This window comes from Nicotiana sylvestris, chromosome 5 (assembly GCF_000393655.2).
Source record: "Nicotiana sylvestris chromosome 5, ASM39365v2, whole genome shotgun sequence".
Lineage (NCBI taxonomy): Eukaryota > Viridiplantae > Streptophyta > Magnoliopsida > Solanales > Solanaceae > Nicotiana > Nicotiana sylvestris.
Window position 1 is genome coordinate 51,000,778 of NC_091061.1, and position 20,085 is coordinate 51,020,862.

General features: G+C 40.9%; 1 protein-coding gene across 1 annotated transcript; it reads left to right on the plus strand.

The window, feature by feature from the left end:
- The first annotated feature begins 9,748 nt into the window (after positions 1 to 9,748).
- Positions 9,749 to 11,083, plus strand: LOC104239926 (uncharacterized). Its single transcript, XM_009794674.2, has 3 exons — positions 9,749 to 9,968; positions 10,067 to 10,133; positions 10,754 to 11,083. Exons 1-3 carry the CDS (start codon positions 9,824 to 9,826, stop codon positions 10,896 to 10,898), a joined length of 357 nt encoding a protein of 118 aa, XP_009792976.1. The 5' UTR covers positions 9,749 to 9,823; the 3' UTR covers positions 10,899 to 11,083.
- Positions 11,084 to 20,085: the final 9,002 nt, after the last annotated feature.

Sequence of the window (20,085 nt, forward strand, 5' to 3'; positions counted from 1 at the left end):
CAAAATTATGCACGAAATGAAAGGAGAAGTGATCGAGGCCAAAGCTCTCAAGGGCTCATGAGCAAGAACCACTTCGACAGACCTATTGGACCTAAAGAAGCACCGCGATTAACAGAGTACAACTTTAATGTTGATGCAGCTGCCATTGTATCGGCTATTAGACACATCAAAGATACCAAGTGGCCTCGACATTTACAAACCCGATCCAGACCAACAGGATCCTAACTAAATATGCAAATATGATAGCACACATGGCCATAGAATAGCGGATTGTCGACAATTCAGAGAAGAAGTAGCTCTATTATTCAAAAACAGGTACCTTCGGGAATTTCTGAGCGGCCAAGCCAAGAATCATTTTAGATACAGGGATTCCAATAAACAAAATGAGCAAGATGAATGTCAACACGTCATTCATATGATCATTGGAGGGGTCGATATTCCTCAAGGTCCAATGTTAAAGCACACCAAAGTATCAATCACAAGGGAAAATGGACCCGAGATCACATTCTAGAAGGAACTTTATCTTTCAATGACGAGGATGAAAAAGTAATTATGTAGCCCTACAATGATGCACTGGTAATTTATGTACTCATTAATAAAACTCAAGTTAAACATGTGTTAATTGATCCAGGTAGCTCGGCCAACATCATTCAATCAAGGGTCATAGAGCAACTGGGCATATAGGACTAAATCATGCCTGCGGCCCGAGTGCTAAACGGATTCAACATAGCTTGCAAAACTACTAAGGGAGAAATAACGTTACCGGTAAACGTAGCCGGAACCACCAAGAAGACCAAGTTTTATGTGATCGAAGGGGAAATGAGGTACAATGCCCAGTTCGGGAGGCCATGGATCCACAATATGAGAGTTGTGCCCTCGACCCTTCACCAGGTATTAAAATTTCCAACACTAGAAGGGATCAAGACCGTCTATGGGGAGCAACTCGCTGCAAATGAGATGTTTGCCATCGATGAAGTAATTCCGATCAACACTCTTATTGACAAATGAGCCATGTTCGAAAGCAAAACATGAAGACAAATAGAAATCATCGATGCCAGCCTCGACCAACCGGACAAGCAGGGGATTGATGAAGATGATGATTATGGGGTTCCTCGATCCTTTATACCTCCCGATAATTCTGACACTACCAAATCAACGGTCGAAGAGCTGGAGCAGGTCATGCTAATCGAACATCTGCCTGATCAAAAGGTATACCTGGGCACGGGGTTAACTCTCGAACACAGGAAAAAGCTCATTCAATTTTTTATAGCTAATATGGATTGTTTTGCTTGGTACCATCTCGATATGACAGGGATCCCACCGGAGATCACTACTCACAAGCTGAACCTGGACCAGAAATTCCATCCGGTGAAGTAGAAAAGGAGACCCTAGTATGAGATCAACATGCCTTCATCAAGGACGAGGTAACTAAACTCTTTAAAATAGGGTCCATCCGGGAGTTCAAATACTCGAAATGGTTAGCAAACGTAGTAGTAGTCCCTATAAAAGGGAACAAACTGAGAATGTGCATGGATTATAAAGATTTAAATAAGGCATGCCCCAAAGACTCTTTCCCTTTGTCTAACATCGATCGCATGATCGATGCCACAGCCGGCCACGAGATCCTCAGTTTTCTCGATGCCTACTCTGGATACAACCAAATACGGATGAACCTAGATGATCAAGAAAAAACCTCCTTCATCACTAATTATGGCACATACTGCTATAACGTAATGTCATTTGGATTAGAAAATGTCGGTGCCATTTACAACTCCTACTAAACTGAATGTTCGAAGAACAAATAGGGAAATCCATGGAAGTTTACATTGACGCTATGTTAGTTAAATCCCTGCGAGCAGAGGACCATTTAAAGCATTTGCAGGAAAGCTTCAGTATATTGAAGAAGTGAAACATGAAGCTAAATCCAGAAAAGTGTGCGTTCAGAGTCGGATCAAGTAAATTTCTCGGGTTCAAGGTGTCTAACTGAGGAATCGAGATCAACCCCGACAAGATCAAAGCTATGGAGGATAGCACGGTAGTGGATAATGTAAAGGCCGTACAAAGGCTAACCTAGCACATTGCCACCCTGGGGCGATTAATCTAGAGGTCCTCTAATAAGAGCCATCGATTTTTCTAGTTACTGAAGAAGAAAAACAACTTCCCATGGACCCCGGAATTCCAATGGGCCTTAGAAGAACTTAAGCGATATCTATCGAGCCCGCTATTGCTTCACACACCGAGGGCAAACAAACGTCTATACTTGTATTTGTCAGTATAAAAAATAGCGGTAAGTGGAGTCCTAGTTCGGGAAGAATAAGGTACGCAATTTGTTATTATGTTAGTGGGACCTTAGGTGAGGCCGAAACTAGATATCCTCACCTAGAAAAATTGGCACTCACTTCCTCTAGGAATTGAGATCATATTTTTAATGCCATCCTATATGTGTTGTGACAACCTACCCATTACAAAATATAATGCATAAACCCAAACTCTCGGGACGACTGGACAAATGGGCCGTAGAAATCAATGGGTATGATATCGAACATCAACCCCGGATAGCCATTAAATATCAAATTTTGGCAGATTTCATGCCGACTTTACACCGGTCCTAATACCCAAAGTCGAAAGAGAGTTGTTGGTAAACTCGGGGACGTCTTTAGGAATCTGGACCCTCTTTACGAATGGTACCTCGAATGCAAAGGGGTCTAGACTTGGCATCGTACTGAAGCCACCCACATGCAATATAGTTAGACAATCCATTAGAACTGTGAAATTGACTAACAACGAGGATGAATATGAGGCCATGATTGCAGGTCTCGAACTGGCCAAAATCTTGGGGGCGGAGGTGATCGAAGCTAAGTGTGACTCCCTCCTTGCGGTGAACCAACTTAACGGAACGTTCGAAGTCATAGAAGAACAAATGCAAAGGTAACTAGATAAGTTACATGTAACATTACATCAGTTCAAAGAGTGGACTTTGCAGTCCGTGCCTCGAGATCAAAAGAGTGAGGCCGATGCCCTTGAAAACTTAGGGTCATCGGTCGAAGATGATGGGCTCAACTCGGGGGCAGTCGTACAACTCATAAGGTCGGTAGTAGAGGAAGGTCACGCCGAAATAAACTCAACAAGCTAAACTGGGATTGGAGAAATAAATACGTAGAGTATTTGAAGACCAGGAAACTTCCCTCAGATCCAAAAGAATTGAGGACCCTACGCACCCTATTCAGCTTGTCCGATGATGGAACCTTGTTTAGAAGAATGTTCAATGGCCTACTAGAAATATGTCTGGGACTGCGAGATACCGAGTATGTTCTGAGGGAAGTTCACGGGGAAACCTACGGAAATCATTCAGGCACCAAATCATTGGTTTAAAAGGTGATCAGAGCTGGCTATTACTGGATCGACATGGAAAAGGATATGAAAGAGTTCGTACAAAAATGTGACAAGTGCCAAAGATATGCTCCGATGATTAGCCAACCCGAGGAACTGTTGCATTCGGTCTTGTCGCCATGGCCTTTCATGAAGTGGGGAATGGACATCATCGGCCCTCTTCCATGGGCACCGGGTAAGGCTCAATTTATCTTATTTATGACTAACTATTTTTCTAAGTGGGTTGAAGCACAAACATATGAGAAGGTCAGGGAGAAGGAAGTCATCGACTTCGTTTAGGACCACATCATATGTCGATTCGGGATGCTATCCGAAATTGTATGTGACAAAGGGAAACAACTTATCGACAACAAAGTGACCAAGTTTCTCGAAGATCATAAGATCAAAATAATCTTATCGAGACCTTATCACCCTAGTAGGAACGGACAAGCCGAATTGACCAACAAAACCATAATCCAAAACCTTTAGAAAAGGTTGACCGACGCCAAGGGAAAATGGAAGGAGATCCTACCCGAAGTTCATTGACCATATCGCACAACCTTGAAGTCTAGTACCGGGGCTACCCCGTTCTCATTGGTTTATGGCACCGAAGCTCTAATACCGGTCGAAGTTGGGGTGCCAAGTATCCGATTCCGATATGCAATAAAGGAATTAAATGACGAGGCGATAATACGAGCCTGGAGCTATTGGATGAAAGGCATGAAGCTGCCCTTTTTCGATTGGCCACCCAAAAGCAACGATCGAGAGGTATTACAATTGAAGAGCCACCTTCTATACTTCAATGTCGGGGACTTAGTACTAAGGAAGGTCACACTAAACACCCAAAATCCGAATTAAGGGAAGTTGGGTCCGAACTGTGAAGGACTGTACCAGATTCTCGAGGTCACCGAGAAAGGTTCCTATAAGCTCGGAATGATGAACGGAAAACAACTACCAAGCAATTGGAACGTAACTAACCTAAAATGATATTAATGCTAAGGTACGACCCCATTTCATTCCCTTTTATTTTCGGACTAACACTTGCAGGTGGTCGACAAGGAGCTGCACGAAGTCTTTAGGTCTGAAAGCACGCATTGTACTTTTTTTCCCTTGAACCGGTTTTGTTCCAAATAGGTTTTTCGGCAAGATTTTTAACGAGGCAATAATAGATTGTGCTAACTTAGAATCAGAGATCGATCACGAATCGATGTCGAAAATTGCACTAACAATATCCGAGGTTCCTCTATAATCAACCTCGAATACTGGGGGGGCATTACCCTCGGATATGCATTACCCTTGGATATCAACTTTAGCGAGGAAATCACTTCGTAAAGGAATTATCTCGATAAGTAGGATTTATTGTAAGGGCCAAACGGTCAAACAAACCGTGTCCACATAGATTGCTCGAGCCCTGAAACATGTACGCATGTATAACTATTTTGCACAAAAACAAAGATAAGTACTTTACTTGCAATCGTCTTATGTTTTTTTTAAAAATATTCCCAAGGTAACGAGCTCAAGGGCCGCTTATAACCGTAGTTTGAATGATCACTCCCTCACTCGGGGACTGCCGTCCAAAAAAAAAACTCAAACGGCCCAAGTCACCGGACCTCGGGGGCATAAGACCTATTAGACAACCCCCCAAATTTTAAAGGCCATAGCCATCCCGCTGGGGGAATATTATCTTGGGTAAGCTCGAATAGCTCGGGAAAGAAGGTCCAATGGGTAGCTCCCGAACTAAAAGGCTACGGTCATATTAACATGACTCGGAGACGTCCGAAACCTGTAACAAAAACTAGGCCTTCAAAAAAGAAATTTTTTTCATAATCAGTTCTAAAGGCTACCATCGGGAAACTATAATCTCGGCTACCTACTTTTTTTCCGATAACACCGAACCCCCAAGATGCCTTAAAACAAAGTGATGTAAAGGCAAGGTTTTTTGAACTTTCGAACATAACCTAAGTTATTTTATGCTAAGGCATCCCGCCTTCGTGAATACAAGTAATAAGGCAAAGGGAAAATATGAAAGCCAAAAGGTAAAGAAAGCCTCATATATATTTATCCAATAATATTTTACAAAGTCCAGAATGGCCCAAAACGGAAATCTACAATGGCCAAAACGGCCTAAAAAGATTCAAAAAGCAAAAAATAAAAGTATCTAAAGGCCTAAGTGGCCTGGTCCTTATCGGAGGCAGTATCTTCATCCTTGGGATCTTCCCACCTTCATACTCGCTTAAGCTCTCAGAATCTTTCTCGGGAAAAGCCAGTTTTCGGGCCCTGACTTCTTCTATTTTGGTGTTCTCGATTTCAGCCAGTATGTCGAAGTTCTAAGCATGAACTCCCTCAAGGGCTTCCCTTCGAGCTTGAAACCTTGCATGCTCCACCATACTTTTAGCCTGCGCCTGAATCGCCTCGACATCAACCTTGAATGGGGCCACTTTAGCATCAGCCTCGGTCATGGCCACAACCACCTCTGATTCGGCCGCCTCGAGTTCCTTGGCTAGATTCTCTTGACCGAAAATAGCCGAGTTTAGTTGAGATTGGATCTCCTCAATCTTTTTGACCTGTACCAAGGTTTTCTTTTTTGCAGCCCGGAGATGGGCCTCGACCGACGCCAATTGTGCTTGGATAGCTTCCTTTTTCGAGGCTAAGATATCCATATTTTTCTTGAACTCCTTAGCCTTAGCTTGTATCATGTTTACCTGCGCTTGGAGCTGCCCGATTTGTGCAAGCCTCTGTCGGACCTGCAGGATCGGATCATTAGCCACTGTGTCCAATTCGTCATCACTATCTTGAAGTACTCGATTTACATGCTCGACCATCTCGACATGCTCCCTCCGAGCCGCTTCTAACTCATCCTGAAGCTTCTCACTGAGAAGCTTGTAGGTATCCCTCTTCTTAGTAAGCACTCGAACCTCGGCCTCATATTAGGTTAACTCCTCTCGGTATCAGAGGAAAGTCTCATGGTGCAGTACCGAGGCCTGCAAGCATAAAGGAAGGTGATATGATTATTTACAACTTTAAGTTTAAAATACATAATGAAAAACACACTCGAAGTTACCCGATTCAATGCCTATTGAGCTTCATTGAATAAGCAGGGCATTTCCACCTTGTCTATCACGGCCTGGTTCTCTTCGGTCACCAAACACCGAAGATAGCAAGCGACCTCCATGGGGGCAGAAAAAACCCAGGCATCCTCCAGGATAGAGAAAACTATTGACCGCTTTCGGTCAGGGGCAACACTCGGGGCCTGGAACCGGTCCACTAACTTTGGGCTCAAGGAAAACCCACAGGCTCCCAACGATGGTACCTTCTTTGGCATTGGCAAGTCTCAGAGCCTAGTGACGTCCTCTGAGGCAGTAGACTCTAACCCATCTAAGAAATTGTGAATATTTGTAGCCCCTTCAGGACCCTCGTAAGAACGACTTTCTAGCATGCATGCCTTATGGATCATGGCATCTGAGAACTGAGGAGACCCCCCCCCCCAAGGTCGATCGCCCCAAGTGCATCTTTCGGGGCACTTTCCTCTGCTCGAGGAGTATCAGCCTCGGTCTCCCTCTCGACCCCCTAGCTTGGGGTGGAGTGGCCTCAACCCCTTCTGGTTCAGGAGATTCGGCTAAGGTTCTCCCATCGAGCTCCTCAAGTCGAGGCGGTTCAATTTCAACACCCACCGGTTCGGAGGCCTCTCGTATTAAGACACCTACCCTCACGCGGGCCACCAACTTGGATTTGTCTTCTTCTTCTTCTTCAAACTCATCCTTTAGCCAATGGACTGAGTCCGAGGATAGAGCGTCGGTGTTTCCCTTGGGTTTACGCGCCGATCTCCTCTTTGCTTTTTTCTTTTCCGAGTTCGGAGAACTTGAGGCCCTTGATCTTTTCTTCTTGTCACCATGCCTCGGAGCAGGGGACTCGAGAGGCACATCCTCATCACTGGATGGAGGCCTCATAGCAACATCCTTGGGGAGACCTATAAAAGAAAATAGAACCGATAAGAATTCGACAGTGCAAGGAGGAAATCAAACATTATTAAATCATAAAAAAAACTTACCATGATTATGGGCCTCTCACTGACCCTTCGACAGTTCACGCCATGCGCGCTCGGAATACGGTCTCTGTGACATAAGATCCTCGACCCACTCCTTGAGTCGAGGAACTGCATCTGGCATCTAAGCCACAACTGTACCATAAAAACACCAATAAGAAGGGAGAGAAATGGAGAAACAATAAGTAAAATCTTTAAGGCATAATTACACTTACGCTTCATGTTCCATTTCTCGAGAAATGGCATGTCCTCGGCAGGGATCAAGTTCGAGGTCTTCACTCGAACAAATCGGCCCATCCATCCTCGATCCCGATACTCATCTATGCTTAAGAACGGGGCCCTATTAGCCCGCCGAGTAAGTTTTATCAATCCCCCTTGATAGAGTCGAGGACTGTATAGACGCATGAGATGATCGAGGGTGAAGGGATAGCCCTCGATTTTGCTTAGAAAAAAGCGAAGAAGAATCACTATCCTCCAGAAAGAGAGGTGAATTGGAGCGAGGGTCACTTCGTACCTTTTGCAGAAAGCAATAATGATTGGGTATAAGGGATTCAATGTGAAGGGGTAAGTGTAAACACTTAAAAAAACCTCCACGTGGATAGTAATTGATTCCTTAGGCGAGGGCACCACCATGTCTTTATCGGTCCAGTTACAATCCTCTTTGACCTTGGAGATGAGATCATCGGTGATCGTACATATATATCTCGAGACCGGCTCGCATCGACCTGGTACCGAGAAAGTTTTTTTGATCTTGAAATAAGCACCGATCGGGCACCCTCCTGGAACGAGCTCTTCAGGGTGTGGCTCTACCACAGTCCCATCGGTAGCATGCCATGATGAAGAGGTTGTTTCTTTCTGTGGAACAATCTTAGAAGTTTTCACCATTTCAAAGCAGAGATGAAGAAAAAAAAATTGAGAAGGTACGCTTAGTGGTTGCAAAAGGTTCAAGAAATCTGGGTACAAAAGTTGGAGAGTGAAGAAATTCTTAAAGAACAAGAGTAGAAGATGGATTTGAACATAAAATTTGAATGAATGAAAGTTGGGATATTTATAGTTTGCTAATGATGGTTCAAATAATCAGTAGTGACCGACCAATACTGACACATATTTAATGCCTTGGAGACTGGACCGACAGGACGTTTCAATTACCTTTTATCGCTTAAATCATGACATATCAAAGCGAGGTTCGGAAGTTCATATCGTTTCTCGTCATCTTCTCTCCGAAAAATGAGGGGACTATCTGTATACGGTTGAAACCAGGTTCGTCCATTATATGACCAATCGAGGCTGAAATATGACAGGTTAAAACTCGAGCTCGAGTTATATCGAACCAAAGAGCAAAATTAGATCGTCGAGCTCGTGACCAAGAAATCGAGCAAGATCGAGGGAAACTTGACGAGCCAAATAATGGAAAGCTGAAATTTCTGCAATCGGTCGAAGATCATGGCAGAAATCTCGGCACGTATCAAGAAGAGGCCGATTAATATTATGAGATTTTTTACCTTGTATAGAATTGTACCAAAAGTAGAACACCCCAACTATATAAAGGGGGGTTTTGATCATTTGTAGGACACATTAAAACACGCACAAAGAAAGCAATATACTGATCAGTTCTAGTTCTTATCATCTTGTTGTTCACTTCTAACATTAGTTGATACGTTTCTTGGCTCGAGGGTGATCAAACTAAGAAGCTAAGGCTGTTCAATTAGTGTGGTTTGCATTTATTTTCTTATCGTTAATTTCATTATTAATCCATCTTCTTAATTTGTATCAAGTTATATCACGTATCCTTAAAACCGCGTATAAATTCAATTGTTATCCAATTTTAAGGGTAAACACATGTTTTCATCACATTATTTTAAGGCACCTCGAGACATCTTCAACTGTTGAAGAAGAGAAGACAGAGAACGAAGAATAGAGAATAGAGATCGGAAATCCAAAACTGAAGTTGTGTAAAAGATGTAGGATTTTTTTTTTTTTTTTTTTTAAGAGATAAAGAGGAAGATTAGGATTTTTGGTCATGAAGATGATGAGAGAATTGAATTTGGGGAAAAGTGAGAGTGTAAAATCTGATAAATGAAATGAAAGAAAGGAGTGAGAATTAGGGAAAATTCATGTGGGAGAGAGGAAAAATGGAAGTGGGTCTAGGGGTTTTAAAAGAGACGAGCCATGTGGGTAATAAAACAACAATTGGGCTAAAAATGTTGATGAAGAAGATATCTATGGATTTGAATGACAGTCTTATAAACATTAGGGGTCTATGTGAAGAACCTGAATATAACATAACTATTGAGAAGAAATATCCTAAAGATATCACTTCAGTTAAAATTTTGACCACAAGTGACAAGATATATTTATTTGAAGGTCTAGCACTATCCATCGACAGATTATCTGCAGAATTTTTTTAAAAAAATGGCAGCTAAAATGGCTGTATCTTCTGCACTTTGCATGAACTTTGCAGTTGTATCAAGGGAACTTTTTTCACCTTCTCCACAACCCCTTAGTCTAAGCTCATGGAAAAGAAGGGGAAGCCATTTCAGAATATCTGCAAAATTAGGTTTGGTTTAACTGTTTAAGTTCACCAAATCAATATATAGTTTGTTATGATATTACTGTTTTTCCATATGAGAAGATGTTTCTGGGTATTCTTGGTAGGGGGAGGAGAGGGTGATGTCAAGAAAGACAAGAAGAAATTCATCACTAAAGAACAAGAACCTGAACAGTAAGTTTTCCATCTTGTCATATGTTTGTTGTTTCTGAATTTTGCCTAAATGACCATAGCAATGCGTAGTTGTTCCATAACTGAATAAAGAAAAAGATTGCCTTAGTTGATAGTCAGCTAAAAATGGTGCCTCTGTTCCAATTTAGATAAGGTACTTTGATTCCAAAGACTTTTGAAACTTATGATTTTAAAAGTGTAAGGGTTAAAAGCTTTGTGGGATCATGCTATTTGTGTGGTTATAAAAGCTTCTCACTAAGGTTAAAACAGAGGAAGTAGAAGTATGTCATTCTTTTTGGAACGAACTAGTAATAATTGTGTGTCATCTAAATGAAATTGAGGAGTAGTTAAAGTTTTGATGAATCCTTTTGATGAACTTACATTGGTTTGATTTGAATAGAACAGGATGGAGTTAAATGACTTGTATAACCGACCCAAACTAGCTTGAAATTGAGGCATAGTGATTGATTTCTGTCTTGTTTTTATTATCATTTGTTTTGCTTTTCTTGATTTTGATTATTTTGTCAAGAACACATACGATATTTAACAAGAAGATTGAGTTTTTCTGAATTAATTTTAGTTTATTGAAAACAAATAAGTGAAAAGGGATTGCCTTGTTTTAGGTATTGGCAGACAGCAGGAGAAAGAGCAGGGGAGAACCCTATGATGACACCTCTTCCCTATATAATCATATTTGGAATGTCAACACCATTTGTGATCTTGGCTATTGCTTTTGCTAATGGTTGGATTAAGGTTCCAATAAGATGATTAAAGACTGATCCACAGAGAGTTGCAACAAGGACTTTTGGATGTCTGATTCTATTTATTCTGCACTGACCTTTTTCTTCAGTTGAATTTGCAATGTATAAGAGTAACCCCAGTTCTATACACAATTTTTTGTTTATAATTTGCTGTATCATAGGCAGATATCGAATTGCAAGTTGGTTGGTGCAGAGTATTGTTGCATTTGTTATTCTGTTCTGGTACCGTCCATAGTGTGCATCCTCCATTCTGATAATTGGAAGGAGCAAAAGCCCTCTTGCCAAATGTTCTTGTGTGAGAGTATTTGAATAAACAACCCAAAACATTAAAGCAATGGGTGGAGTAACTCTAAGAATTTATAATCGAGTATGAGAACGGACTATGGTTGTCTTTGATCATGTGAAAAAATTCGAGCATCCAACGGAAAACCTAAGTCAATAACAGAAACTTCAGATGATCAAAAGATGATAAATTGTTGATACATATCCAGTAAGTTTCCCTTCAGCTCTCTCTGAGTATGCAACCATAAAAAATATAAGTAGATTGAAATCTACAACTCCAAATATATTTCACATTTCATGCTTAGCAGAAAGAGAAATGTATAGGGTAAAATATGCTCATATTAAATGCTCGCATAATAGAGCGACACGTGGAGCTGAAGACAGATGAAAAATGAGGCAAGTGGAAATCAAGTCAGGGGGCAGCAATCTCGGTTGTCCCCGAAGGGAATGTTGCTTAAAGACAACTAAATGCATGTCACCCGATAGCATTGAATGGAGAATAGTCGGCATTATTACATACGCAGTCTGTTATAGAGAACATGACATTCATAGCCTGCCGTTACACATTCATCAATGGCCCCCATAATTATCATTTAAGAGGGACTTGATCCTAGAACCTTTTTCCCTAGATGCAGCTATAAATAGTAACTTCAACAGCCATTGCAAGAGAGACGAATTTTTTGACAAACTTATGCTATATACTGTTCAAAAGCTCAATAACATTTTATTTCTTGCTTATTTATATTGTTATTATTGCCTTTGGAAGCTCTGCTCCTGGAACGAAGCTATCGGTTGTCTTGTCTCGATTTCAATGCTAAGTCTTGCATTCTTATCTAAGTTATTTGCCATTTTTGGGATCAAATCCATTTGCTTGTCTATAAACCACGTATAAATTTAACTATACTGTTTTACGATTAAACAAGAAACCAGATGCTTTCTGAGTCTCTTGCCAGATCACTCTTTAAAGCATAGGGCTGCATGGGCAGAAAAGGCATGGGAGCAGAGCTTCATGACTGTATAGTAGTTTTGATTCAGAGATACAATAACTACTACACCGCAATTTGAAGCAAGATGGGTCCGTTATATGAATCCTCGTTGATTTGTGTCGCTGCATTTAAGCTCATGACAATTAAATGGTATTTATTTCAAATATATGCAAAGAGCAAATTGGTCAGCATGTGGTCCACCTTTTATTGCAACAGTTGACATTTAGTTTTGTCAAAGGGCAGACCCTCCTGTTAGGCAGTCGCAGCAGGTCCGGACACAACACTACCTTCAGCTGGGAATATATTATGTAGTTGAATTCCAGAAAAAATTGGAAGTATATCACCTTTTGAAGTTCTTTTAGGACTTGTAACGTACTGTTGTTACATATTTAGCACGAAATCTATAGAACTAAGTGCAATCATTGATTGACTACTGCAGCCTTTCTGGATGTATAGATGGTTCATAACGGCTGGTAAAGGCTTTTGTGACGACATACTATGCCCGGATGAAGATGGTAGGTCGGGGGGTGTCTGTTGTAGCAGATGCGGCAAAACAGGTAAACTTCTTATTAAAATCCTCTGAACTGAAAGGTGCATTGCTGTAGCTGGCCAACGTACTGATGTTATTAAGGACATCTGTAATACTGTCCTGCCAAAGAAATTAGCGCAATAAGTAAAAGCGAACAATGTCGAGTAAACGAAAAACCATAAGGCCAGAGCAATAGCAACAAACCATTTCCATACTCTCAATGTAAAATATTGATCTACAGGCTTCATCATATTGAGCAAGACTTAGAATCAGCAGTTCCACAAGAAAATAGTATTTTGACCGTTAGATATGGCTTGCATGATATCTTTATTTATCAGCACAAGAAGAATTTCCTTTAATAAGAATTCACATGCATTGCTTCACGTGGGTTTTGTTGGGATAAAAAACAGAGACTGATCTAGGATTTGAGGCTTATGAGTTTCTACTGTAATTTTAGATTAATATGTAATAATAACTGGGTTCACAGTTAGATATTTAGTGAATTTCTTAATATAAATACAGGGTCTATGCAAAAGTTACTGGGTTCTCGGGAACCTGTATTCTCTACTCTAGGTCCGCCCCTGATCAAAAATAACAAGGCATCATGTGGAAGCTAATAAAATAAATCTTGACGACGATAAACAGATGACAAAATAAAAATATATTATAAGAGAATATGATAATGTAATTTGGTCAATTGACCTAAGTATGAGAATAGTTAAGCATAGTTGGAACATTCTGAAATTATGATGGTCGAAACAAATCAAAAATATTTGAGAAAATTTGCTACAAATAATAAGAAGAGTAAGATTAAGGAGACTGCACTGCAACCTTATCTCCAGCTGTCTGGTTTTTAACTCAAGTCCTTGTTCCCAATATAGTTCTTGTCATGATAATCTCCATTAACCCCATATGTTGCAGTCTCTTGAACCAAATTTAGACGACCATTTTGTCAATCTGACTTACTAGTTTATTACTACCTTTCTGATCAGGGCGGAGCTAGCATGTCTTTTACAGGTTCGGCGAACCCAGTAACTTCGATCCAACTCATGTATTTGGGTAAATAAATTCATAAAAATATATGAATTAATAATTTAGAACCTAGTAACTTAAAGAGATTAGAATTCCGAACCCATTAACTTCAAATCCAGGCTCCGCCTCTGTTTCTGATCTAGCTAGGCTTTCACCACTCACCAGTGTCATGTCATGTTTCATATATGAAATACTAGATAGTGTGACCTCGATTTATCAATATAACAAGTTAGATGAATTCTCTCAGTAAGGAGTATCCTATTCCAAGTAAAAAATCAAACTACCTCACAAGAAGAATACATGCAAATCCAAGACATTGAATACTTTTCCCATATCGTCACATTCACCTGGAAAATCTAGAGCGTGCCTCCATTGTCCCCTGATGGCAACACCTTCTGATCTTCATGACGGTGAAGTCTTTGTTTGTTCTTTGCGTGTAATCTCTATTGTATGGATTGAAATCTTTTTGTTAAACAAATAAGCTTAGAGCAAACTGACATCTCAAAACAAGAAATGCTATAATGCTGCGTGATTTCTTCTTATCTACCTATGCTTAGTAGGCATTGTTATCCAATACTTATTCTGGTGGGTGGTAGAAGGTACCCAACAGAATAATCGAGGTGCGCTCAAGCTAGCCTTGATACCACCATTATCAAAACGAAAGATAAAATGGTTAAATGTAATTATAGCTCGTCTTCCATCCATTCCATGATCCCTCCACATCCACTTCATTTCCTTCATGTCTCCGTGTGAATATTATTGGTATACCATTTTTAGAAGGCATCTTTCCATACTCCATTGTCCGTTGGCCTGAGTGATTTTGATTTTGATGATTGACAAATGAACATATGCTTGAACCAGGTGCATGGACAGTGTACACATGGCACGATCAGATTTAAGCAAAAGGCTTCCATGTGCAAGGGATAAGCATAAGTGGTTATATCTGATATTCCCTGAACGAAAAGGTTACATAATTGATAAGGAGAATGACTCCTTACTTGAAGAGAACTATATCCAAGATAAGGAAAGAGTTAGAGATTGAAGTTAACTAGAACTCTTCCACCAAGGAAGAGTAAAGCATCAAGTTTCTAATTAATCCTAATCTTATTAACTCTATATATTTCAATTGCGTTCTCTTTTATAGGTGACACACACACATGTAGAAGTTAAGCAAGAATTGAGAGCAAAATAGAAAGGTTGTATAGGGTAAAATCGGTTCATATTAAAGATAATAGAGCGACTCGTGGAACCAGAGATAGACAGAAAGTGAGACAGGCGGAAACTAAGACTGGGAGCAGCAGCTTCGATTGGAACCAGAGAGCCCCCAACGGGAATGTTGCTAATGAAAATAAACGAATGTCTGCCACCCGATATCATTCAATAAAGAATATTCTGTAATATTAAATACATAGTCCGTTATAGAGAATTATGGCATTCATAGCCTGCCGTTACACATTATTCAATGGCCCTCATATATGTCATTTAAGAGGGGCTTGATTCTAGGACCTTGTTCCCTATGTATAACTATAAATATTGACTTCAACAGCCATTATAGAGGACACGAATTTTCTAACAAACTTATGCTACACATTATTCTAAGCTCAATAACATTTTATTTCTTGTTTATTGGTATTATTATTATTACCTTCTGAAGCTCTGCTCCCGGAACCAAGCTATATGATGTCTTATCTCGATTTCAATGCTAAATCTTGAATTTTTATTTAATTTATTTATCACATTGGGATCATATCGATTTGCTTGTCTATAAACGACATACAAATTCAACTGTATCGTTTTACAGGTAAATACTTTGGCGTCCACTGTGGGGCTTAGACAAATGTGTAATTGGGTTGATCCTTGCATCTATTACTAAACTATTTAATTCTTTATTTCTTAGCAAAAAATCATAAAAATGGCAGATAACGTGTCAATATCACGCACACGTTGAGGCCCAAAGAAATCAGCCTCAACACAAAGATTCGATCAGCGATACCCGTAACGAGGAGGTCTTAGCCATGCCAGTCCATGGCGGAAAATATCCACAACACGTTCGAGAGGCGACTCCTGATGATAGTGAAGACGAGTACGTTGTGGAAACGGTGAGAATATCAAGGGAGCAACAAAAGGCTATTATGGTCCATCTCTCACGACAAGATCAGGTCATGACAAAGTTGAAGCAAGCGTTGTCAGGTGCTTCCAACAACGTGAATGGTAGAGTTCCAGTTCCTCCCGGTGCTCCCGCAAACCAAACAACACAAAGGGTTGATAACAACACCCCGAGGGGTGAGGTCGACTTTGAAAGGGCCGGGAATGGCGGCGGATACGGCAAAAATAACGAGAATGATCCCTTTAAAATCAAACTCATGTAGTTTATAAGGGAAATAAACGCCCGAATGGGTCAAATCTCGGGCGCACCGCCAGTGTTAAAAGGGTCGGACTCAAAGAAATACACCTAGTTGCTGTTCAAACCAAGCGCGGAACCGGAGTTGATCCCGAAGCGGTTCAAAATGCCAAATGTGCAGAAATATGATTAGATTTCAGATCCTCGAGAGCACATCACCACCTATACAATAGCAGTGAAAGGAAACGACTTAGCTTCACACAAGATTGAATCAGTCTTATTGAAGAATTTCAGGGAGACCCTCACGAAAGGGGCCCTAACATGGTATTCACTACCCGAGCACTCAATAGATTCATTCGAGATGCTTGTGGATTCTTTTATCAAGGCCTATGCCTGGCCTAGGATGGTATAAGACTGAAAAGCTGACATATTCAGAATTACGCAAGGAGAGTCTGAATTGTTGTGGGAGTTTGTGACTAGATTTCAGAAGGAAAGGATGTTGCTACCGGCCATGCCAGCCGAATGGGCAGTTGAGACATTTACTAAAGGGCTGAATTCGAGGAGTTCATATGCTTCTCAAAAACTGCAAGAAAGTCTTCTCGATTTCTTTACAATACCATGAGCAGATGGCCACAACCACTAAAAGTCGAAGATAAGAATAGAGGATGACTAACTCGGTTTCTCGGTGTCAACCAAGGGTCGGGACTGAGAAAAGAATAAGAAAAAGTTGAAAGATAACTTCAATGTATCGGGCTTCCGGGATTCCACCTACCCTAGATTGTCTAAATATAACTTCAATGTAAGCATAGTAGAACTGGTATCGACGATGAGGATCATTAAGGAAGTACGGTTCCTGAGGCCAATGAGATCTGACCCTATGGTGCGAATACCATGGGACTAATGGCCACTAAATTGGGGATTGTCGTCATCTGCGCGAGAAGGTGGCGATATTGTTGAAAAATAGCCATCTCAGGGAGTTCTTAAGCAACCGGACTAAGAATAATTACGGCCGCAACCGAGATAATGTGAAACCGTCAAAAGTAGGAGAAGATCCTCCTCGCCTAACAATCAACATAATTTTCGGGGAGATCGAGATTAACCGTTTAACTTTTTTGATAGAAAAAAAGATAAAGGTATCGGTGACCAATAGCAAGAGACTCCGGGAAGTCACCAAGGAAGATATCACCTTCATGGAGGAGGATGCAAATGGACTCCTACTAGCGTACAACGATGCCTTGGTAATTTTTCTTAATCTTTTAGATTTTAAAATTAAACGTGTTTTGGTGGACCCAAGAAGTTCATCCAATGGAGAGTGCTAGAGCAAGCTAAGTTGATTAGAAGCATCATTCCAGCTACAAAGCTCATCCCCGGTTCAACTTAGCAAGCATGACAACCCGAAGGGAGATCCTACTGCCCTCAAATGCCTAAGAGGTCATGAAGACGACCCTGTTTGAAGTAGTAGACGGCAATATGGGTTACATTATTATTCTTGGAAGATCATGGCTACACGAGATGAAGGTTGTGCCATCAACATACCACCAACTTCTGAAATTCCCAACTCTAAAGAGAGTTAAACAAATAAGAGGGGATCAACCGGTGGCAAGGGAGATGAACACAATCTTGGTTTCCAATATCAAAGGGAAGGAGCATGCGGCATAGCAATTATAGGAATCGACACCTGCTTCCAAGCCGAACAAAGTCAACAAGGGGGAGGAGTCGTTGGAATCCTATCAGGCACCGAGATATTTCTAGGTACCAGAAGAAATGGACGCAACCAAATCCATAGCGGAAGAACTCGAGCAAGTCGCATTGTTTGAGAAATTCTTGGAGAGGAAGTTTCTCTTGGGGACAATATTAAACTCCAAGCTCAGGTCAGGATTTATAGAATTTCTTAAATTTAACGTTGAATGTTTTGCATGGTCGCATGCGGATATGACAGGTATTCTGCCAGAGGTGGCCGTGCAAAAGTTAAGCCTGGATACTAACATCCCTCGGGTAAGGCAGAAGAAATGCCCTATTGCCGATGTTAGAAATATATTTATCAAAGAAGAGGTAACTCGATTGCTTGATATCGGTTCAATCCGAGAGGTAAACTATCCTAACTGGCTAGCTAATGTAGTAGTAGTTCCAAAAAAGAACAATAAATTTCGCATGTTCGTAGATTATAAGGATCTGAATAAGGCACGCACAAAAGACTTGTTCCCATTGCCAAACATTGATCAAATAATTGATACGATGGCCGGGCACGAGTTGATGAGTTTCCTCGATGCCTATTCTGGGTACAACCAAATCAAAATGAATCTGGAGGATTAGGAAAAAACTTTGTTCATAACAAACTTTGGCACATATTGCTATAATGTGATGCCTTTCGAGCTTAAGAACGCCGGAGCCACTTACCAGAGGCTAGTAAACAAAATGTTTAAAAAACAAATAGGAAAAAATGGAAGTTTACATAGATGATATGCTGGTTAAGTCTTTACATGCATGTGATCATCTTAAACATCTCCAAGAAACCTTTGACATCCTAAAAAAGCACAACATGAAGCTTAACCCCAAAAAATGTGCATCCGAAGTCAGCTCTGGCAAGTTCTTAGGGTTTCTGGTGTCACAAAGGGGGATCAAAGTCAATCCCGAAAAAATTAAAGCCATCGAGGACATCCCTAACTAGCTATCAAATGTGAAATAGGTTCAAAGGTTAATAGGAAGACTGGCCGCTTTAAGCAGGTTCATATCCCGATCTTCAGAAACGTGTAATCATTTCTTCTCACTTTTGAAGAAGAAGAAGAAGAACAACAACTTTGAATGGACTTCGGAATGTCAGCATGCTCTGAAATATTTGAAAAGGTATTTAGCGAGCCCTCCATTATTATCGAAACTGGAGGAAGGCGAACACTTGCTGATTTAGTTAGCGGTCTCGGAGGTAGCAGTAAGTATCATTTTAGTCTGTGAAGATGAAGGTACACAATGTCATATCTAATATGTTAGTAAAATTATAACGGGAGAAGAAACTCGCTACCCTCACCTCAAAAAATTGGCCTTAGATCTCGTAGTCGTTGCTTGAAAGCTTAGGCCTTATTTTTAATGTCACCCGATATCCGTGGTGATAATCTTTCCCTTGCGGAATATCCTTCCCAAACCTGAACTTTCAGGTCGACTAGCCAAATGGGCAGTTAAAATGAGTGAATTTGACATAGAGTATAAACCTAGGACTGCGATCAAGTCACAAGTTTTGGCCGACTTTGTGGTAGATTTCAGTCCTGGACTACAGCCTTCGGCCACCAAAGAAGCGGTGATGGTGTCCAAATTGACATTGGGAATCTAGACCTTGTTCACGGACGGAGCTTCCAACGTGAAACGGTCCAAGCTCGGGGTAGATTTAATTACGCCCTCGAGAGAGACCATGAGGCAAGCCATAAGAACTGTTCCCTTCACTAAAATTGAAGCTGAGTATGAGGCTTTGATTGCAGAACTTGAATTGGCCCGGGGACTGGACTCTGAGGTCACCGAAATCAAATACGATTCCTAACTAGTAGTAAATTAGGTATACAGGATCTTCGACACCAAAGAGTAAAGCATGCAACAATATATAGTAAAAGTCCTGACTCTGCTCGCGCAGTTCAGGGAATGGTCAATCATCCATATCCCAAGAGAAGAAAATGCGGAAGCAGACACACTAGCTAATCTAGGAGCATCCACCGAAATGAAGGGGTCAGACTTTGGTACGGTCGTGCAGCTTATGCGTTCGGTATTGTATGTAGACAGTTATTATTAAGTAAACGCGGCCAATTTTTTCTGGGATTGGAGAAATGAGATCATCGACTATTTTGAGCATGACAAACTACCCGAAGATCATAAGGTATCCCAGGTACTATGTACTAAAGCAGCCCGTTACTGCTTCAGGGGAGGTCAATTGTACATAAAATCTTTCCAAGGCCCGTTGGCCCGATGTTTAGGAGCCTCCGAGGCTAATTACATCATGAGAGAAGCTCATGAAGGAATCTGTTGAAATCACTAGGGTGAGGAT